Source organism: Protomyctophum parallelum (genome assembly GCF_964188405.1).
Source record: "Protomyctophum parallelum genome assembly, chromosome: 8".
Lineage (NCBI taxonomy): Eukaryota > Metazoa > Chordata > Actinopteri > Myctophiformes > Myctophidae > Protomyctophum > Protomyctophum parallelum.
The window spans coordinates 37,476,423-37,500,386 of record NC_139703.1 but is presented as its reverse complement, the minus strand read 5'-3'; the positions used below and the strand labels follow the sequence as shown (position 1 = coordinate 37,500,386).

General features: G+C 42.6%; 2 protein-coding genes across 2 annotated transcripts in view; one reads left to right on the top strand and one right to left on the bottom strand.

The window, feature by feature from the left end:
- The window catches only part of spcs1 (signal peptidase complex subunit 1), a 195,530-nt gene extending 183,797 nt beyond the window's left edge, over nucleotides 1-11,733 (bottom strand). The window contains exon 1 of the mRNA XM_083772356.1: nucleotides 11,730-11,733. The gene's annotated coding sequence lies outside the window, so the exon portion shown is untranslated. The remainder of the gene's footprint in view (nucleotides 1-11,729) is intronic.
- A 677-nt stretch (nucleotides 11,734-12,410) lies between these two features.
- LOC310863719 (adenosine receptor A1-like) overlaps nucleotides 12,411-23,964 on the top strand; it is a gene marked incomplete at both ends in the record, with an annotated part of 19,458 nt that continues 7,904 nt past the window's right edge. Inside the window, one exon of the mRNA XM_083772215.1 lies at nucleotides 12,411-12,766. Coding sequence (XP_083628341.1) covers nucleotides 12,411-12,766 — 356 coding nt within the window. The remainder of the gene's footprint in view (nucleotides 12,767-23,964) is intronic.

Below are 23,964 nucleotides of genomic sequence, written 5' to 3'. Positions count from 1 at the left end.
TAAGAAGGTGCAATTGAGGCTATGTTCTAATCTATATATACAGCGAATTTAGTTTAGAAGGGTGCACTGCAAAGATTGATCATGACGGTGCAAGAGGAGGGCTAGGGGTGGGGCCGGGGCGGTAGCGCTTTCCTTTGCCCGGTTTCGCTTCTCATCAGTTCGTTCATGTATCTGACTGTTCAGATACATGAACCCCTGAAAGCTTCTTCAGGGGAAGAAGCTTTTTTCCCTGGTTTTCTCCCCCTGGTGGTGGATACCCTGGGGATGGCACTTATGGGTCCATTCTGCACACGTAAACATGCATTCCACATCCATCTTATGAGCTTGATGACACATGACAGGTCAGGGGTCGGTCAGGCCTGTGCTCCTGTAAAGGTCTTCATTGGAAGCTGTCATGGCCCAGAATATCTATCCTTTATAGTATTCATAAGGCATCTTGTCTGAAACACGCCGTCCAGCTTTGTGACAGATGACAGACTTTCCACACGGCTGTATGCCCCGTACAGAAGGACCCCAAGGACGTTGCTGTTCCTCAGCGTGGTTGTTGAGTGCATGGTGCAACCACTCTAAGGAACAGCAATGTCCGTGTTCTTCACCTATAGTGTTGGTTCACCTATGTGACGTTAACCCATTCTGACCTGAGATCAGATTCATACGAGGTTTCCACTGGACACACACTGGTCTGATGAACCCACCGAGTGGCGCGCTATGAGCTTGTAGATCTATAGGAAGTTGGTTTACTGGTTTGTTCCACCCCTCTATATGCCCAAATAGGGCTCTCGCTGTCAGGCTAGTTTTATATATTTTATATATATATAGTTTTATATAGCAACGCCCCCCCCCCCCCCCCCTACTTAAAGGAACTCCTTGAACCCCCAGCCTCCACCCGCTCCCTCCGCTCCGGTACTTCAGAACACACTCAAATGCACAAGAACCAAACTCCGCACCATGGGGGACCGGGCCTTCTGCTCAGCTGCCCCTCGGCTGTGGAACGCCCTCCCCGACCACCTGAGAGCACCACAGTCCGTGGACACTTTTAAAAAGGGACTAAAGACCTTCCTCTTTAGTAAGGCATTTGCCCAGTCGGACTTTTAAGCTGCCCTGTGTGCTGTTTAAACTGTTTTATTCTTATTCTTTTTTTCCTTTACATTTTTTTCTGCCTGTAGCACTTTGAGATTTGTTTCAAATGTAAAGTGCGTTATAAATAAAATGTATTAATAGTATTATTATTATTATTATTATTATTATTATTATTATTATTATTATTATTATTATTATTATCATTATTATTATATGATGTTGTTGCTGGTCATCCTTGTTTTATTATATTAGTTTTTATTGGGTATTTTTTTTACACCAGACATAATAATGAATTACGAGTAACAGAACTATACATCGTAGGAGGTGTTGTAGTAGGGAATAAATACAATTACAGTATTTTCAATACATTAACAAAAATAGTTCAATACGTTAACAAAAATAGTGTATAGTGAGCATAGCAGTTACAGAGTGGGATCGAAAGGTCGTCCTTAACAAATTTTGGGGGCGGGACCCTTTTTGGTGTTATGCATTATGTTATAATATAGCTATTGAAAAATAGCAGATCTACAAGCTCATAGCGCGCCACCGAGTGGCGCGCTACGAGCTTGTAGGTCTGCTATTTTTGAAAAGTCGAAGAACGACTGACATAGAAACATAGGCTTTTTCAGCAAACTGTCAGGATATAGAAGACATGTTTAGAATCTGATCTCAGGGATGATAGCCCCTCCTATGTCCAGCTTCTGGTGTGTGTGAAACCCAAATGTTGTCCTAAAACACAAACATTAAATGCCGTATTTGTGTAAAACACAAACATTGCGTAATACAAACATTGAAGACGAAGGTGAGGACACAAATTCTGATTGGCCAGACATTCGGAATGAGATGATGTACGATGATTATAAGAGCGCCCCTCACTTCACACCGGTGTGATGTTTTTTGAGGGCCCCCTCCTATAGACCGATTCACAGAGGGTTTCCTGGGTGCGGCCATTACTGAGGTGTACCATTGAGTGCAGCAGCACTGATTAGCTACACCTGGCCTATGCAGCACCTGCTCAATGGATTACCCCTCAGTAATGGCCGCGCCCAGGGCACCCCTCTGTGAATCGGTCTATATACAGCTTTTGTCCCCACACGTCTCAATATTTGCCATTGACGATGAAAGGAGAAATTAGGTCAAATATTGTCCGCCAAATATGATTTGATATGTGGCAACACAAACATTAAATTCCATTGACAATTGAGGTGATATCTATTCTATGCGTGTGAATCTATGTGTTGCTATGACAACCAGATAGCATATATGTCACATGACTTGATCTTTGTATGTTACCGTGTGTGAATAAAGCCAACAGAATGATAATGATAATGAACTTTATTTATATAGCACCTTTGAGAGCAAGGTTCCAAAGTGCTGTACATTACAAGGTTAAAAAACTCAAACAACATATAGCAAATCATAATCAAGGGCAGTTTAAAAACGAGAAACATAAAGAAAAGAAGACAGAACAGTACTTTACCTGTGAGGATATTCCATTAGAGAACAAGGGGTAATTTACGTCTTGTGCAAATTATGACATAAATCTTGTCCCCACACGTCTCATATTTGCCATTGACAATGAAATGAGAAATCATGGCAAATATGGCGAAAATGGTGAAACAAGAGCGCCCCTCACTTCACACAGGTGTGATTGTTTTTATTAATGTGATATATGACTTGAATGGACGGAGCCAGATCTTTTTTTTTTAAATGAGTCAACATTTAGTATAGGCTTCCAGTAAGACAATTAAGGAATAATGCTTCTTTGGGCAAAAGCCCAACTTGTGATTTGGTCGTTTCATTTGGTATTCGTGGAGAGAAAAAGGCAGCAGGCGCACATCCAAGACCTACTGTAGAGTTGAGAGTAGATGGATCAAAAGATGGACTGAAAATAACTTGAATTCCATGCACGAATATACACTACTACCGTTTGCAGAAATCAAGATATTATATATCTTGCACCACCCCTTAACCCTTATCCCTAATCCCAAAATCCAAAAATTTGCCATTTTTTACTATTTTAAAAAACCTTTTAAAATAGTTAAAATAGCCGATCTACAAGCTCACAATGTTTCGATGTAGATCGGCTAGTTGAATTTTTTTCAAATGTTTTTTAAAATAGTAAAAAAAAAAAAGGATAAGGCATAAGGGTGGCGCAAGATGGAGCCTGCCACGAGCTTGTAGATCTGCTATTTTTGAAAAATCTTGAAAATGTTTTTTTGCAAATCTTTGCATATATATTCTTTCAGAGCAAACGTTTTTAACTCAAATCTTTGCGTCTTGTGGGTCCCTGGCTCCCTGCATGGAACAACATATTTTCAGATGGGGGTCGGTGGCCAATTACATATAATTTCTGGTTGTCGACTTGACATGAATAGATTGAGAACCACTGCCATAGAAACATCATTTTCTGATTTAGAAGCCTTTTTTTTTTAAATCTATAGGTCTTTAGGTCTAAATGGTAAAACAGTTGAGAATTTTTTTGTTGTTGTCCAGGTCAGGTCAGCACATGATAGTGAGGGAGCGTAGTCCCCGTAGTCGTAGCATACGGCCATGGTCAGAACAATTCACTCTATTATGGGAGAGAGAGAGGGAGAGAGGGGGAGAAAGAGGGAGAGGGAGAGAGAGAGAGAGAGAGAGAGAGAGAGAGGGAGAGAGGGAGAGAGGGAGAGAGGGAGAGAGAGAGAGAGAGGGAGAGAGAGAGGGGGGGGCTGCACTGAGGGAATGCACGTTCTCCCCGTGAACCAGCACGCCTCAACAACCACAGCAAACACATTAATACACAAAAGGACGGACCTCAATGCATGATGGGAAGAATTGACCGAGACTCATGTCTCTCTGAACTGAGGTTCATTCCTGGAAAGAGAGAGTAGAAAGAATGTGTGTGTATTGCTTAACAATGTTTGCTATGAACTGAGTGTTGCAACTTCTCAATCTCTCTCATTAGCAGGCAACAGTGCAGCACTATCTCTCTCTCTGTTTCTGGCACAACAGCACCCCTACTGGTACTAATAGTCATACTGGTGCTCACAGTCACATAGGTGCATGGGTTAACGTCACGAACACATAGGTAGGTGAACACGGACATTGCTGTTCCTTGGAGTGGTTGCACCACTCAAAAAATAACCGGGGCGGGTCCACCTTATGAATTATTGCACGTGCATATATACTGTACATGGCCACTAGTACAGTATAGTTTCCTGGATCAGGGCCCACTCTGTGTTCCATGATCCATTTGCACCCTTAACCCATTTTGGCCTGACGTCGAAGTTTAAAAAAGATTCTTCTAAAATCATGACAGTTTTCTGGAAAACCTTATGTTTCTGTATCAGTGGTGCTCAAGGACCCCAAAGATTATTATGTAATATGCCTCCGCCCCCCATCTGTAAATATGTTGTTCCAGGGACCTCCCCAGAAGCTCGAGTTAAGTTATAATGTTCACTCTGTAACAATATATTCAAAGATTTGAGGCACATTTTCACAAAAATTAATAAATAGCAGACCTACAAGTTCATAGCGCGGCACTCGGTGCCGCACTAAGAGCTTGTATAACATAATTCCTAAAACACCAAAAGGGGTTCCTGCCCAGACTGGGTTAAGTGGCCACTTAAGTGGTCAGATGCATGGCCCGGGCTCGTCCATTTTCAGGTAATGATCAATGAATCGATTGATTGCATGTTCTGACTTGGATCAATGGAACTAAATAGTTAGTGTGGTATCCAAATTTCATGATATTCATATAATATAAGCTATGTTCAAATGTTCGACTATACTATCGGTCGACTGAGTTATTACAGCTTGGCAGCTGGTTCAGTCTAACCTTATATCTAGACTGAATGGCTGACTTTATGCATGCAACTTTGGTGTGGTTAGAGAGAGAGAGAGAGAGAGAGAGAGAGATCGAAGCCAACGGCAAAAATCAGATTTGAGCTTTTGCAGGATCTTTTTGAGATCCTGCGCAGTGTGAACAGCTGGTGAACAAACCCCAGCCGTATAGCGAATAGATATAGGCTATAAGGCTTTTCTTTGCAGAGGTCTTGCAGGAAATCAATTCAGTCCGCACCACACCACACCAGGGGAAGTGAATAATATCTGTTTGCATTAATTCCATGCGGTGCCTCTGAAACACCACATGGAATAGCTCCAATATCTACTGTTTTTGTTAGACTAGATATAGTCTCTGCGGTATGAATGAATCTGACAGAAAGCTTTTCATTGTTGGGGAGGGGAGACGCGGTGCCCCATCCCCTCCCGACCCACGTGACACCTAATTACAATGAAATTGATTGTTTGGCACGACTCCAGTGAGAATTTATTTCCGTGCTTTGGTAGTTCTCAGAAAGTCTTTTAATGTGTGTGAGGTCAAAAAGTGCAGCGAGAGGAATGAATTGTATATTTCCAGGCTGTCTCTGGGAGAGGCCATGACAGGAGGAGGAGGACGAGGCCTTGTAGTTCTGTGGGAGACGATAACTCTGATTTTCTGTTCTCTAGCTATAGACCACACACACGTTTCAGTTTCACACGCACAATCTTCCTCAAAACTGGTCCATTTAACGTCACACTGCATGTGTAACTTTATTAATTTAACTAAAGTTATTAGGCGCCGGAAATGTGTGTATTTATATATGTATTAGGCACCAGAAATGCATATTTAATTATGTGTTTTACGGTTAATGAATACATGTGTTGTGTTGTTGCTTTGTGTGCTGTGTGTGGCGTGTGCGTGCGTGCGTGTGTGCGTGCACAATTTACGTAACATGTGGATTTGCGCAGACACATACATTCGAATATGTAAATTGTCCTTTCATTGTCAATGGCATTATGTTAATTCAGTTTCATGAATTGTTTTGGTCCGATCTAGTCGAAAGGCTACTCACATTAGCTTCGGATGGCTATCTGTTGTTACCCACAACCCTGGGCTGCGTCATCTTGGTCTGCGTGTGCGTGCACTAGCAACTAGTCTGCTACAGTGTATACTAGTCGGAATGAATTCGACTAGTTTACTAGTCGACTAGAAAATCCACTAGTCGACCTTGTTGGTACTAGTTGACTAGTTGATAAGAAAAAAATATATATACACTATATATTTATTTCCCCCCCGATTTTGTAGGCCTCAAGATCAGGTAGATTATAGTTATAGTCACCAACGTACACAGTTTTTAAATACTATAGTAAACTAGAACTGCACTCTGTCAAGTGTATACTTGCTTGTTGTACACTAGTAGGCCATAAATGGCCAACTAGTGCGCAAGCAGAGTGCGCAAGTATTTTCGACCGCTGTAAACTGTGGAATCTCAGTATCTCTGTGAAGGAACGTTTGAAATGTCTAATTATTAGGTGTAACTATTTGCTACCTATCTACTTTATGCATGTAAACACCTAGTATTATTAAGTATGGTTCAAGTTTCTATCTATATAAGAAATACATTTTATCAATTTAGAAATATTCTAGATCCCTTTTTAGTTTTTCAAAGAAAAATATGATATGTGATGAAAAAAGGTATATAAACTGAATTAAAATATGTTATACAGTATAATTATTTTATTATTTATTGTAAATTGTCAATTGTTTTAAATGTATTTCATCTTGGACTATAGTGATATTAATACTAAATCATGATCAGAGTAATATGTGTCTCTAACTTCAATTTCTGTAATAATACTTGTAAGTTGATTAGCGGTATACTGTGGTTACTTTGCGCCAAAAACCGTGCCAGCCAACCCGCCACTTGATGCGTATGCAAATAAAACAGCGGATTTATGCCTGGTTTGCTGGGACCAGATTACATAAATGACCAGATGTCTTACGTCATCATTGAGAGCTAGTCATACATATACACACCATGTACTCTGGTCCCAGCAAATCAGGCACAATTTGCTATTTTATTTTACTGATTATGTATATAGTATACGTATGACTAGCTCTAAATGATGACGTAAGACATATACAGTATACATACATATACTATATAGAGTATGTATATGTAGTTGTAAGTTGATTAGCGGTATACTGTGGTTACTTTGCGCCAAAAGCCGTGCCAGCCAACCCGCTACTTGATGCGTATGCAAATAAAACAGCAGATTTGTGCCTGGTTTGCTGGGACCAGATTACATAAATGACCATATCTCTTACGTCATCATTGAGAGCTAGTCATACATATACACACCATGTACTCTGGTCCCAGCAGATCAGGCACATTGAATACTATACTGTGCCTGCTCCAAGTCGCGGCGTTTTGGATCTTCCAATAAAGGGTTAGACAGGGGGGGGAAATCCTGGCATATAGTAATCATTCTTTAATGAATCCTTAAGACAGTTTAACGGTCAACGATCAGGCGATGAGTGGAGTGAAGAGCAGGGTTTAAATAAATACTGGGAGATTGATGGCAGGCAAAATGAGGAGGCTGGGAACAGGTGTGCTATAGTCTCACGTATTTTCACAATCTCACGTATTTTCACAATCTCTGAATGCTATAGAGCGTCGCAGTCCCTCCCCCTTTCAGAACGACGAGTGGCCCAGGAAATAAATCCCAATGCATTTTTCCCATAGGCATTTCTTAAAGTATTTATTTAAAGACGGTTACGCCGCGGACAAAGCCAACTCGGATCGTGACAAATCATGACAATGAACACAATGTTTTGGGCCGATCAAATAATTTATAAGAAAATAGTGTTGTCTCCTGCCTTTATTTTCTTCTTTCTAATGATTTGATCGGCCCAAAATATTGTGTTCATTGTCATGATTTGTCACGGTCCGAGTTGGCTTTGTCCGCGGCGTAACCATCTTTAAATAAATACTTTAAGAAATGCCTATGAGGAAAATGAACGGCGATTTCTTTTCCGGGTCTCTCGAGGGGGTGGCGGGCGGGACTGCGACGCTCTATATAGAGTCTGAAACCACACCTTCCCAAAGTCCAAACATGGGAAGCATGGCATCTGCTTGTCATTCCATTCACGAAAATATATTTAAAAAAATATCCTTACATTTTATTTTACAATTTGCATTTCAAGTGATTTCAAGCAGACCAAGTGACCTGAGTGGCAGCGTCGCGTAGCGTGCCTTCCATATTTCCGCCCCCAGAGCGTAAATTGTTCCGCCCTCCCGTCGACACACACGGGCGCTCCAACAAACTGCAGCGGCCAATGAGGCATTTATTTTTTTGTCACAATCACAATTTGCGTCCTCACCTTCGTCTTCAATGTTTTTTTCGTCTTCAAAAAGTCAAAGCTGGCCATTCATTGTCAATGGCATTCAATGTTTGCGTTAACAACACAATGTTTGGGGATGGCGAGTGGCCAGTGGGCCTCCCGTGGGTCCACATTCTGGATATAGTTGTCTGTCTGGGGCATTTCCTGGAGAAGGAACAGTATGTCCAAAGTTCCAAACTAATGCACTGTCTATAGACAGATATGAAGTGATCTCGGTTGAAACACCTTCACACTACATAGGCTGGTTGGAGAGAGAGATGATGGACATAAAGAGTGAAAGTAAGACAGATTGGTGGCTTGAGAGCAACTTGTAGGCCTACATTCTTTTGTCTCCATCCATCCATCTATCTTCAACCGTTTATCTGTAGACGAGTCGCGGGGACAATATAGCTCCATGCACCAGAGAGCCCCAGACTTCCCTCTCCGGGGCAATATTAGTAACTTCCTCCTGGGGGATCCCGAGACGTTCCAAGGCCAGTGAGTCGATGTGAGTCCTCCAACTGTGCCTTGGTCTACCCCGGGGTCTCCTCCCAGTGGGACGTGCATCGAGGACCTCCCTATGGAGACACCCGAGAGGCATCCTAACCAGATGCCCCGGGGTCTCCTCCCAGTGGGACATGCATCGAGGACCTCCCTAGGGAGACACCCGAGAGGCATCCTAACCAGGCGAAGAAGCAGCAACTATACTTCAAGTCTCTCTCGTCTCGTGTGACTGAACTTCTCACCCTATGGGAGATGCCAGCCACCCGACGAAGAAAACTCATTTCCTTGTGTCTCCACAAACAACAAATTATACAAATGATGGCAGAACGGCTGCCAGCTGATGGGAGATGACAGCTAATTGGTCTTTTGAATTTGTGCTTGTGCGGTCGTGCGTGTGTGAGTGTATCAGGATTCAATAGAGCCAGCTGGCAAGATAGTGGTTCTCTCAGACGTTCTAAAAAACACAGTGCTTTAGAACACAAGGGGGCCATGGTCATTTTTCAAGGGGGCATCACGAAAAGTCCTGCCTAGGGCACCAAATTGCTCGGGGCCGGCACGGCTTGCCCTGTTGCTGCTATAGTCACCATATGGTTTCAAAATGGTAGATGCAGGGACGTGCACACATAGACATCAAAGGGGGCTTCAGCCCCTGCCCTTTTACCCGTCTGTAAAACAACCGACTGCCCTCTCAGAGACCGCGGATGCAGCATTTTACTAAATGGTGAAAGAAATGCAAAACGCCACTCTTTTCCATGCCCGGAAGGAAGGCAGCGCAGCGTTCAGGAGAATTGCCTTTTTGTCCTATAGTCTCCTGAACTTGGAACGCAGCATTTTGCGTTGAACAACTTTGTTGTTTCGAAATTCATGTCGTATACACACCGCGTCTCCACTATAGCTAAAGAGTGCTGGGTTGAGCCCTGAAAATAGCTGATCTACAAGCTCTCAACTTGTGGGCTTGTAGATCTGCTATTTTTTTTTTTTATATTTTTGTCCGAAAATGCCCTCTTTCGTGATTTCTGCCCCTGCCCCTCTCTGCACGTCCCCTGGGTAGATGTATGTCTTAATATGCTCTTTAATAGAATGTTTGGTGTATATAATCATACAGGGGATATTAATGATAAATCATTGTTATTGTTTTTCAATAAACTATAAGTACAGCAAATATATTTGCAACAAGAAACAAACCAATAAATCAGAAAAGAAAGAAACAGAGTATGACAAAAGGGAACAATACAATCAAAAAATATGGAAATAATAAGGTGATGGTTATTCGACAATGAATATACAGTTCAAACAATAGTCTGCTCAGTTCCCATGTTTACAGTGCTGTACTGTATATGGTCAGAGGATATGAAGAAAAGCTGAGAATAAATTCCTTATACCAAGACATTCCTTCACCAGTGTGTTTGTAAAGGTGTCTATAGTAACACATCTCACAAAGAGAGCTTTTCTGTAGTTTCCTTATAGAGGAATCTGTGGCAGCCATGCTATTGGCAGCAAATTTAGATTTTAGTTTTAGTCATATAGTCTCTTGAATAGTTTTCATACTAGTTTTAGTCACATTTTAGTCACCCGGAACGTTTTAGTTAGTCTAGTTTTAGTCGACTAAATCTACAGTTGATTTAGTCCAGCGAAATGTGTTTTGGCGGGCCTTGATGCCCTCGTAATGGCTGATTTTACACTTGCTGAAAATAGCTGATCTACAAGCCCACAACGCATCGCAGCGCGACACGTTGTGAGCTTGTAGATCTGCTATTTTCAGCATGCAACTAATTGTAAAATGACTTATACTGGATCTTTTGTCCACTATTCCCTTAATTCCTAACATTTTAGTCTATTTTTTATTTGTTGACGAAATTGTCAGTATATTTAGTCTTAGTTTTAGTCACCATAGCTTAGTTTTCCTCAGTGAAAAAAGGTATAGTCGACGAATATGGGGGAGATTTGTTTAAATATGATAAAGGGGGAGGGGATGATATTGTGACGTCATTGGCACATAATGTGTAATATCTTGAATTAATTGAATATGAAGAACCAATGAAAACAAGCCATGTTGGGATTTAAAGCCTCTTAGCAGACCTTGTATTGAACTGTATTGCAGTATACATATTATTATGTATTTCCATGTGCTTTTTTCGGGAAGTAATATAAAGAATTCAATCAAATCAATCAAATAATTTTTGCCATAATAATCGTGACATTATAATTTTCATATTGTCCCATCATGCATGTCACTTGTGCAGGCTAGCAGCAAGCATGGTTTTCAAACATGTTCTTGCCAAGGACCCCCTATAGGCCTATTTGTGCCCATGCATGGGACCCCATGAAGAGAAGATTTTCTGTAATAAAATAATAATAATAATCACTCTAATCAGATATAGCCTATACTGTTTTTTAATAGCCAACGTGGATAAAGTGCTTAAAATGGTTGTGACGCTATATGTTAACTATACTTTTGATGGGGGAGTCGGACCACCTGGAACCCCGCCAAGGACCCCTGGGGGTCCCCGACTCCCCGGACCACCACGTTGAGACTTGAGAACCAACGGGCTATAGACTCAGAGAGGCTCGCTACTCGCTAGTGCCTCGCGGGGCAGTCCGGTGCATAGATGTCATGTACAGTGAGGCTACAGTACAGCCTGTACAGGAATCAGGAATGGTCCGGTGTGGTGCGTTAGTACGGTTCCACTCCAGATTTGGCCACAGCAGGTGAGGGTACGGAGCGGAGCGGAAGAGGACCATTCGTTGAGCTCCTTTTAGGACCGATCGACGCACGACTTTTACTTCAAATTTAAAGTAGGCAGGCTTATATAATGACAAGATTAAGAAACAAGAGTTTTTTCGGGGCATACCTATAATCTTTCAGGAGAGAGACTGGAGTCGTCGCCAATTTGTTTTGCAATTTGCCTTCCTTGCGCAACTATAAACTTAAACGGAATTTACTGTATTACACAACTGGATTTATTATACCCAAATATGTTTAATCCCAAGGAAGGAAGGAATAAGGCTATATCTCTAGTCTGCATGGTGAAGAGATGAAACACGGAAGACCAAGGTGATTCAGTGCCGCAATAATTCACGATATTTCTCACTCTTTTCTTTTCTTTAGTTTCACAGACTTTTTCCCCCTTTTTCCTCCCTTTTTCTTTACGATGACTGACGGTGAAGTAAACTGGAGTAATTTGCGCTTTTGGGAACGCGGCTGTTCTGACTCATTCACTTAGGCTCGCTGTGGTGTGGGGGCTGCACTCTGCATCATGCTCGGTGTGACACAGACTGTCTCTTTTAAACAATCTGCGGGCGGGGAGCACTTCTTTAATAATAATTCATATAGAATCATTCTCCCGGCCGACTGCGTTATGTGTGTGGAGTGAGTGAGTGAGTGAGTGAGTGAGTGGGGACTATAACGGTCCGGATACATCATCACACTCTTGCATTTGGATAGATTTTTTGAAATACGCGACGCACGGAAAGGAAGGATAATTTCTCTCAGCTGCATGTGGCGCAAATTAAACTCGGACCAGGGTTAATAGGAGCTACTCTCTCGCTGTCTGAGGAGCTTCCAGTTCCAGTCAATTCAAACCTGCCCATCAAACCAGATCCAGTACGTGTGACTGAAGACTGAAGTGAAGCCACCATGTCTTCCTCCTCCTCCTCCAGCCAACTGTCCGCCTCGCAGGCTCTCTACATCGGCATGGAGGTGGTGATCGCCGTGTCCTCGGTGGTGGGCAACGTGATGGTGGTGTGGGCGGTGCGCATCAACCGCTCGCTGCGCGACACCACCTTCTGCTTCATCGTGTCGCTGGCGCTGGCGGACATCGCGGTGGGCGCGCTGGTCATCCCGCTGGCCATCACCATCAGCATCGGCCTGCAAACGCACTTCTACAGCTGCCTGCTGGTGGCCTGCACGGTGCTGGTCCTGACGCAGAGCTCCATCCTGGCGCTGCTGGCCATCGCCATCGACCGCTACCTGAGAGTCAAGATACCGATGAGGTGATTTTTATTTATTTTTTTACTTTTCATGATGGATGTCACGCATATTGTGTAGACCAGTGGTTCCCAAAGTGGGGTCCATGCAGTGACCCCCAGGGGTCCTTGAGGGAGTTCCATAGGGGGTCCCCAGCTAAATGATAGTTTGTAACCAAATGGACCCTTATGGTTATGGTCTGTAACTCTGAGAGTGTACAAATGGAACCAAATGGACCCTTATGGGTCTGTAACTCTGAGAGTGTACAAATGGAACCAAATGGACCCTATATGGGTCTGTAACTCTGAGAGTACGTACACATGGAACCAAATGGACCCTTATGGGTCTGTAACTCTGAGAGTGTACAAATGGAACCAAATGGACCCTTATGGGTCTGTAACTCTGAGAGTACGTACAAATGGAACCAAATGGACCCTTATGGGTCTGTAACTCTGAGAGTGTACAAATGGAACCAAATGGACCCTTATGGGTCTGTAACTCTGAGAGTACGTACAAATGGAACCAAATGGACCCTTATGGGTCTGTAACTCTGAGAGTGTACAAATGGAACTCAGAGTTAAATTAACATTGATTTTACAATATAAATTGGGGTCTCAGAGATAGAAATGCCATTGAACGGGGGTATACACGTACTAGCCTAATTCACTGGGGGATTCCTTGAAATTAAATGGGTTGAAAATCGCTGCTAGAGCCATAAAAATCTTCTCTTATGGAGGTCCCTGGCATATCTTTTCAAATGGGGGTCCACAGGGCTAATTAGTGTCAATTTGGGGGTCCTTGACATGAAAACGTTTGGTAACCATGGTGTGTGTAGACTGTGGGTTATATCTTGCACCACCCCTTAACCCTTATCCCTAAACTATAATTGTCTCCACCAGGCCGAAGGCATGGGGGGAGAGTATGTTTTGCACTCCGTCCGTCCGTCCGTGTGTCCGTGTGTCCGTCCGTGTGTGTGTCCGTGAGCAGCTAATCTCGGCCACCGTTAACCCGGTCGATGCCAAATTTTGCACACACACTCCCTGGATGCCAACGATGAACCTCTGCCCCAAACTTTCCAGAACGGCCTGTTATAGCGCCACCAGGAGGCCGCTTTGTGCAAAACAAGTTTTTGCACAGTACACCTACAGATTTTGTCCAAACATCACGCAAATTGGTACACAGTCTCTCTAGAGCCATTCAACGAAACCGGTCTTTCAGATTTCTCAGACTCCATCCTGATTGGTTAAGATTGGCTTCCAAAGTTCACAGGAGTGCTCAGTTTCAAACAAAATGCTGCAAATCATGAACACATCGCGTGATTTCCGTGAAATTGTGCACGCACATTCCCACTAGGCCGAGGACGAAATGCCACATGAACAATTTCAACTCAGCCTCAAGGTGGCGCTATAACTGGCCGAAAAGTGTTTTTACCTCTAACTGCACGGATCTGTGGATAATTTACTTTTGTTGCCCTTTTATCCAACCACCAGATGAAGGCAAGCTGCAATGTCCTACATTCCTATCCTGGTGGAGACCTGTGCCCAGAAGGGCACTTTTTCTAGTTTGCCATGTTTTACTATTTAAAAAAAACCTTTTAAAATAGTTCAAATGTCTCGATGTAGATCGGCTAGTTGAACTATTTTAAAATGTTTTTCAAAATAGTAAAAAAATGGCAAATATGTTTAGGGAGAAGGGTTAAAGGAGAATTCCATGCTAGAAGGCTTTCTTCACCTTTATTTGTAGTTGTTACGTCCCCACCAAAGAGGTCCATGCCTACTAGACAGTCATATATATGAGTAGTGCATGCCTACTAGACAGTCAGATGCTCTCCTCTCATATATATGAGACATATATATGAGTAGTGCATGCCTAACCTCGCATCACCAGGCTTTCCACCGCCTCGGAGGAAAGCCTGGTCTCTATTTCAAAAGTCTGTATGATCCGGGCTGGGGCCGGATGATGCGCTTACGTCATGTTGTAGTATTGTTTTGTAGTCGCCAGACAGGATGAACAGGCGGCGGCAACTTCCTTTTCCCTCTCAATAAAAGCTCTCGTAAGCGAGAGCTTTTATTGAGAGGGAAAAGGAAGTTGTCGCCGCCTGTTCTTCGTGTTTGTTGTAGGCAAACCATTGCCTACAACATGATGTAAGCATATCATCCGGCTCCAGCCCGGATCATATACCGAAATGAAATGGTGCCCAGGCTAGTGCATGCCTACTAGACAGACATATATATGAATAGTGCATGCCTACTAGACAGTCAGATGCTCTCCTCTCATATATATATATGAGTACATATATATGAGACATATATATGAGTAGTGCATGACAACTAGACAGTCAGACGCTCTCCTCTCATATATATGAGTAGTGCATGACAACTAGACAGTCAGATGCTCTCCTCTCATATATATGAGTAGTGCATGACAACTAGACAGTCAGATGCTCTCCTCTCATATATATGAGTAGTGCATGACAACTAGACAGTCAGACGCTCTCCTCTCATATATTTGAGTAGTGCATGACAACTAGACAGTCAGATGCTCTCCTCTCATATATTTGAGTAGTGCATGACAACTAGACAGTCAGATGCTCTCCTCTCATATATTTGAGTAGTGCATGACAACTAGACAGTCAGATGCTCTCCTCTCATATATTTGAGTAGTGCATGACAACTAGACAGTCAGATGCTCTCCTCTCATATATTTGAGTAGTGCATGACAACTAGACAGTCAGATGCTCTCCTCTCATATATTTGAGTAGTGCATGACAACTAGACAGTCAGATGCTCTCCTCTCATATATATGAGTAGTGCATGCCTACTAGACAGTCAGATGCTCTCCTGTCAGACAGATAAGACAGAAAGGAAGACAAAGCTTAGCCTATACCTCCGTAAGAGCTTTGTCTTTGCCTGTCTGCCTGTGTGTGTGCAGGCACTCAAATGTACTGTATAGGCTATGTCAAATCTAATTATGTATGTCATTTGTCATTGCTAGTATGAAATATCATTACTATACTTTGTTGTACTAATAAGCAGTGGTACTCACTTTTTTTTTTTTACTTAAGTAAAAGTGGCAATACTGCAATATAGAAATACTCTGTTAAAGTCCAGAATTGAAAATGTACTTGAGTAAAAGTATAGGCTACAAAAGTATTGGCATCAAAATGTAAGTATCAACAGTAAAAGTATATATATAGGCTACTCATTGTGCAGAATTATTTTCAAATGTATAGAAATCTTTTTGAAAATAGCAGACGCATAGATCGGCTATTTTCAAATGGCTGAAATGTATATGGGGCTGAAGTGGTGGCTTTTGTAACTTTAAAAATCTTCAAAGTAACTAACTAAAAATGTCATATAAATGTAGTGGTGTAAAAGTACAATATTATCCTCTGAGATGTAGTGGAGTAGAAGTAAATACTCGAGTAAAGTAGGCTACAAATACCTCAAAATGCAGTAGACCTACTTAAGTAAATGTACTTATTTCCTTTACACCACTGCTAATAAGACTACCAGTAATAATTAGAATGATGTAGGTATATAATTATTACTTCCACTTGAGGTCAAAGTAAAGACAAAATGGCTGTAGCTTACAGACAACGTGCATTAGGTCTTTCATAGCTGTTGATGAATTATAGCTTTTGCATTAAAAGCTCAGGAGCACACATGCGAAAATAATTGCATTGGTATAGGCCATAATTTATGCCTTCCATCTGGGCTGGTCTAATCTAAAACCATTACACTAATTCACCTTTACATTTAACAATGGAAATTCTCTCTTTTCATGTGCAGTAATTTCTGTTTACATGAACACAATATTGTCTTGATATTAAGCATCTCCGTAGATGAGTATTTCAAGTGGTTCCCAAAACCTTTTCATGTCAAGGACCCCCACATTTTCAGGGTCAGAAAAGTAACGCACGTCCTCCATTGGCGCTGAGCCAAAACTGTAGAAACAGTAAACAATAAAACGAAAGCAGGGGCTCGCAACTCACTTTATAGAATGCTCCAAACGTTATTTAGTGACAGGCAGGCAAAGAAATATGACGTTTTGACCTTGCGGTCTTTGTCAAGTATAGCTGGGGACCCCCTGGAACTCCCTTAAGGTCCCCTGAGGGTCCCCGGACCCCACTTTGGGAACCATTTGCATCATCAATCCATTTGACAGACTGATGCATTTCGACTGTAACAAATAACAATGTTATGTCAGGTATAAGCGTTTCACGTTGTGAATAATACAACTACAGCTACTGTATGTGTGTTGTGTATATCTCTGCAGGCTGTTGGGGAGAAACCACCTAAATCCAATCAGGAAAAAAAAAACAACCTTAGGCTATATTTTCAAAACAAAGCAATACTGCCTCATCAAAGTTGGTGTTGTAAGTGACTTTATATATTGTCAATTACTTGCATGAGAGGGTGGGAAGAGGTGGTGGAGTTTGTGTGTGAGGGTCCGATGGAGTTAAGAGGTTTTGTCTATAAGCGTTTTTTACTACTTTCCATTGGTTCAATATTTTCGAAACAACACACAGACGTAAAGGGTGTTCAGTAGCACTGATTTATGAATGAAAAAAAAAAATCAAAAACCCCAAAAATGGAGTTAGGTGGTTTTCTCCCGACAGCAAAAAATATATATTTCCTCATTTCAGCATTTCAATTTCAACACTTTCCCCAACTTGTCACCAAATTGAATTATCTTGAGATGATTAATATTCCAGTGGTAAATGTTGTATAATTCTTATACTTGGTTTATATATGGCTGTACTGTCTGACAGTCAAAGCAAAACCATTTTAATGTTCCGCTCGTCTCTCACAGAGATGATTGTTCTTTATGTTAATGTGGCGTGAGGGAATTTTACTACAGTATATTGAATACCGCACCTGAAATCTGTATTTATTTGGTTCTGTGCCAAAACAGTGAAACATTACATCAACAGACAACATTGGCTCGGCTCCTTGACCACATCATTACATAAGCAAATCCGACTGACTGGGACATGAAACTGCCATATTAATGCGATTCAAATTCCACTGGAGCTGCCTTTGAGTTGCCATGTCTGGTAGCCGAGCAGTCAAATGGAGGATAATCACAGAGGGCCTGGCAACGAGCCAGACACGCAGCTGATCCATATAGACAGTCTGATTGATGTCACACAGCACTATAGGAGCACTTCGCCCCTTCTCAAAGTCATCGTCATGTACAGTAATTGGCCCTCGGTATGAGCCCCTCTCGGCTGAGTGCACTGAAGTCTGACGTCAACATCAGTAGAGGGCGCAAATCCACAGGTTCATGTACTTTTAATTTGCATTATAATCCCCATAAGGGGGATTTTTTAGATCGCCTCATATAAGAACTGTGTTTGAAAAATAAACATGTCATCGCGGCCGCTTCGCTCATTATGGATATGAAGAATCAACTGACTGAGAGAAAACGCTAATCATGTTACTGCTGCTGAATTAGTTACATTTTCGCTAGACTGTATCATATATGAGTGACTGACTGTTGCAAACGATACGGAGACACCTCCCTGACAATAACGCAGAGACAGCTTGTTTATTTTTGGACCACAACGCTTATAGTAGATGATATTAAGATCACCCCATGTTATTCTCCATAGAGAAATGACTTCCGCGAACCAGGGGAATCGTCGGGATGAGCGAGTTACGTCAGGACTTTAGAACCAGGGGAATCGTCGGGATGAGCGAGTTACGTCAGGACTTCGGTGCTCTATGGAGCTCATTCTAAGATGGCACATGTTTCCGTCTATAGTGTCTGTGTCTCGTTGTTGGCGTGCTGGACAGTTCATACACCGGCCTGCCAAGGACATCATCCACAGGGATTCCAAAGCTAATAGAATCTGCAGCTTTTCTCATACTGGTTAGGTTAGGTTAGCACGCTGAAATAATGCACCCATTTAGACCTGAGGACGATTCTACAAATGTCTTCTAAACCCTGACAGTTTTCTGAAAAACCTCATGTTTTTATGTCAGTGGTTTTCAAAATATAGGTCAAGGACCCCCAAAATAATATATATAATTGGCCGCCGACTCCCATCTGAAAATGTGTTGTTCCAGGGACCCCCCCAGAAGCAAAGATTTGAGATGTTTGCTGTGAAAGAATATATTCAAAGATTTGCTTCACATTTTCAAAAATAGCACATCTACAAGCTCGTAGCGCGGCACCGAGTGACGCACTACGAGCTTGTAGATCTGCAATTTTTCAAAATATGAAGTATAACAATGCTTAAACACCAAGAGGGGTTCCCGTCCAGAATGGGTTAAAAAGCTTGTGATCTTAGTTTTTTTGGCCCACCGTCTATTTGAGTTTGACATCCCTGGTTTAAATGGTTAAAAAGCCTAAATCCTCCTTTCCACATGGAATCCATAACACTGCTCGATACATCATATCAGTCCTAAATCCTCCACTAGAACACAGGATTTTCCCTTTTTATTACATGTCTTGTGTCTACAAAGTGTATATTGTCTCTTTTGGGTGAAAGCTGGACATATGAAGCCGGGTTTCAAGCTTGTATATCGGCTATTTTTCCATGATGGAGTAGGAGTAGGGCATTCATTTACGAAAAAGAACAAGCACATCCATCCATCCATCTTCATCGCTTATCCGTAGTCGGGTCGCGGGGGCAACAGCTCCACCAGAGAGCTCCAGACTTCCCTCTCCAGAGCAACATTAGTGACTTCCTCCTTGGGGGATCCCGAGACGTTCCAAGGCCAGTGAGTCAATGTAATCCCTCCATCTGGTCCTTGGTCTGCCCCGGGGTCTCCTCCCAGTGGGACGTGGTCCTTGGTCTGCCCCGGGGGTCTCCTCCCAGTGGGACATGATCCTTGGTCTGCCCCGGGGGTCTCCTCCCAGTGGGACGTGCATCGAGGACGTCCCTAGGGAGACACTGGAGAGGCATCGATCCTATAACCAGATGCCCGAAGCACCATACCGTAAACTGAGCTCGCTTGCTTCTCCAAGCGAAGAAGCAGCGACTCTCCCCCGAGTCTCTCTCGCATAACGGAACTTTCTCACCCTGTCTCTAGGGCCAGCCACCCGTCAGAGAAAACTAATTTCAGCCACTTGTAAAAGAAAAACACACAAAAATAGTTAGAATATGGAGATAAGAGGATTCTTATCCGAGTGCTTGCTGCAATCGAGCATCTTGTGTGTACTAAACCAGGAAATGTCAACTCCTGTTGCATTGTAGTTGATAATATATAATCTATAATCTATGTCTATGCGATGTTGGTAAATCTCTCACACCGACATACTGTAGTTCTTTTTTTTTAAGTTTTTATCCCTCGATTTCGTAACCCATTTTTCACCCCTGTGTCAATCATCTAATGTGATCCTGGGCTCTACACACCCTCCACCAACCTGGTCCCCATATATGGGGGACAAGGGGAGAGGAACGGACTTGAACTCATGCTTCCTTCATGCCTGAGTGTCCAAGTTGCTCCTTTTACACCTGACAGGGGGGAGTTTCCCTGGTTGGACGTAGCGCGTCGAAGGAACACGTTATTCCAACCAGTTCCTTAATCCCCTCCATCAGGCGCCCCGGCTGGCCAGGGGGAGGCAGTTTAGAGACCAGGATTACTGCATGTTTTTTGTGAGGGTACCTACCCTATAGGGAACACGGGGAGAACATGCTGTAGTCCTTGTGGAGTGGTTTTGTTCTTATTGGTGAAGATCATAAGATCATAAGATCTTACACAGAGCGTCTCATGTCTCACGTCTTGTCCCTTGTCTGAGACAAGGGACAAGACGTGAGACATGAGACGCTCTGTGTAAGACATGGGACAAGCCTAGTGTAAACTGGCCACTGCCTTGTGTTCACCTATACACAGTGTCGGGCAGTAACTAGTCACTAGTAATATATTACTGTAATTGTATTACTTTTTCCCAGTAACGAGTATAAAGTAAGGTATAATTACAGTAATATTATACCTATTTACTTTGTACAATACCACATATTTAACATATTACTTTTTAGTTTTTAGTTTTGTTGGCTGTTGGCTTGAAAACATTTCATTTAAACCCATTCAGGCCTGACGTCGGGGGGAAAAAAAACTCTAAATCATGACAATTTTCTGAAAGATTTGAGGCACATTTTAACGATTTTTCAAGATCTGCTATTTTTCAATAGCTAAATTATAACATAATGTATGTACAGTAACCACCAAAAAGGGGTTCCTGCCCAAAATTGATTAAAAGGTCGAGAGAGATTGCTGCCTCATTTTATAGCCTTTTAGGGTGATTTGTGACTCTTCTTACAGTTCTAAAAGAAGCTGACTAAACAGATTGTGTTGGTGTATACATCCCTTTTTTTGTGGGCGTGTCGCTCTAATGAATTAGTCTCATGTCGCGCAGCTGCGTCTAGATTCTCCGGGAGCTGCCTATATGCCATAGAAAGCATATAGGTGGACCCCAGGCTAGTGGTGCATAGTCGCACCACTCGGAAGCATTTCTTCGTAGAACAAAACATCATATTATTTCAAATAGAAACATTCTGATGCTTTCATTCCCTGGACTGTATTTTGCATGTCTTAAGTACCAGGTCTTATTACCTAACTTGAGTGAACTAAAGACCTGGAGGCGTGACCAATGCTCTTTGGCCACTCAGAGTTAGGGAATAAGACCTGGTACTTAAGACACGCAAAATACAGCCCCCTGAGTTTTAAGCCTGATCTTTATGGTTTGTTGCGTGTTTGCGTGTTGCGTGTTTCGCAACCAAACGGGCAACAGGCAGACTGGCAATTTCCTGTGCGCGACCGACCGTACGACAGGCCGTTTGTAAACCGTACGAGGGTGAGAGTGGGGAAATGTTTGTAATGATTTACTGTATAGTGGATATAATATCGACGCCCACTCCTGCTCCCATGTTTCGCCAATAATATGGAAAGGTTTTCCTGGTGGATTTGTGGCCTTCAGTGGCAAGTGGGGAAGGGGCTTAATCCTTGAAGTTGTTGAATGAATGGAGGCAATGACAGGTGTGTGTGTGTGTGTGTGTGTGTGTGTGTGTGTGTGTGTGTGTGTGTGTGTGTGTGTGTGTGTGTGTGTGTGTGTGTGTGTGTGCGTGCGTGCGTGCGTGCGTGCGTGCATGCGTGCGTGCGTGCGTGCGTGCGTGTGGTTTTATGACACATTACCCAATGGGGGGTCTTCAATGATTTCCTGTCTATGGATACTCATTCAGCCTGTGCTGCGTTAGAGTGTGTGTGTGTGTGTGTGTGTGTGTGTGTGTGTGTGTGTGTGTGTGTGTGTGTGTGTGTGATAGAGAGAGATGGTACATTAAATTAACAGTACAGTAAGACAGATTGGTGGCTTCAGGACAGTGTGCCTCTCTTTCTTTGTCTCCACAAACGACAAATTACATGAATTATGGCAGAAAGGTTTCCAGCTGATGGGAGATGACTACAAATAAGGTGTGCGTGCCCTTGTGTGAGTGTGTGTGTGTGTGTGTGTGAGCGTGTGCGTGTGCGTGTGCGTGTGCGTGCGTGCGTTCCTGCATGCTTGCATCCGTGTTCAAAGAAGGCACAAAAAATCACTGAGTGTTTTAGAAATGGATATAGTTATTGTTATTGTTTCTCAGGCCAGTCCAGGTAACGCTATTGGCCGGTCTCCAAATGGACCCTTACAGGTCTGTAAATGTACAAATGGAACCAAACGGACCCGCAAACATTTGTACACTTAATCAACTGGGGGTACTATAGTTGACCTATTAATGCAGTGGTTCAAAAAACATGGGCGTCCCCAAATTAATTGAAAGGTATAATCAGTGATTTTTGATGGGGGGGGGGGGGAACGTAGGTTTCGTTTTTGGCTAGGTGGCTCAGCCTTCACCCAATCAGGATAGAGAGGGGCCTTCCGCCAATCATGATTGAGCGGGGGCGGGACCTTGGTGTGTGTGTGCTGTTGGCCTGTCGCGTGTCCCCCCCACTGTAGTGCGTGCATGTGCACATCTTGTTACCGGGGCGGACCGGGGGTCCAAATCACTGAATGCTCCTTTAATGATACGTTTGGGGAGTCCTAATGCAAATCAAACTAGGGGCCCTTGAAAGTAAAGTGTTGAGAATCACCAAACTATAAACAATGTTGTTGGTGTTGTAGTGAGAGAGGAAGAATGGCCTCTATAGAGCGTCTGTCTAGTGTGGCTGCCTGAGTCAACACTGACTCTCCACTGGTGAAACTTATTCAAACATAGACGATTTAGGATTTAGACCAACCTCAGCCAGGACAGAACAGTCATATCCTTTCTACCGTAATAGCAAGTATGGTTAGTCACACATGAGAGAAAAGGAACTGGTCATTATGATATCCAGTAAATCTACAAAAACCTGTCGGGCGGAAAGTTTTGGAAAGTTTTGGACTGCATACAGTCCAAAACCGAACTGTTACTTTTCCGTAAATTCAATGTAGTCATTAGTCAAGAGCTACTTAATACTTTTCATTTTGTTAAACATTTACATTTATACAAAAAGGCAAGAGTGAGTCTTGAAATGTGGCCTTTTTTATGTCGATTTGGCATTTCTTTTAGAGGAATACAGACATTCCCACCCTAGATTGAGGTTTGGACCTTAGTTTGTGGTGCGTGGTAAAGGTCCCAAGGGGTGAGACTTGGCAGCCCTAAACCACTTTCAACCCATTCTGACCTGGGATCAGATTCTAAAAATGTCCTCTACATCCTGACAGTTTTTATTCTGACCTGAGATCAGATTCAAATAATGTCTTCTATGTCAGTCGCTCTTCGATTTTTCAAAAATAGCAGACCTACAAGCCACCGAGTGGCGCGCTATGAGCTTGTAGATCTGCTATTTTTAAATAGCTAACGCATAACGTAATGCTAACACCAAAAGGGGTTCCCGCCCCAAAATGGGTTAAACCTCGTGTGTCCCTATTTTGGGAACGTCATAATAGGCAAACATTTTGCCAAAAATATTCAATTCAATATGCTAAATTCAAACATAGCAGACATAACAGAACAACAGCTAAGCCAGAGCTTAGCTTATAAATAATGTAACTCTGATGTTTTTTGTTAGTTTTGCGTAACACTGTCTGTGACTGTCATATGACTAAAGTATGAAACAGGGCATTCATATATTGTCACTCTGCTTTAGTTAGTCTGTATTTGTGAGTTCTGTTCTGTTCTCCTCGTAGTAGAGTAGAGTTTATTTATTTTGGTCATTAAAACAAATCAATACAGTGCCTGCTTTTTTTTTTGCAAAAG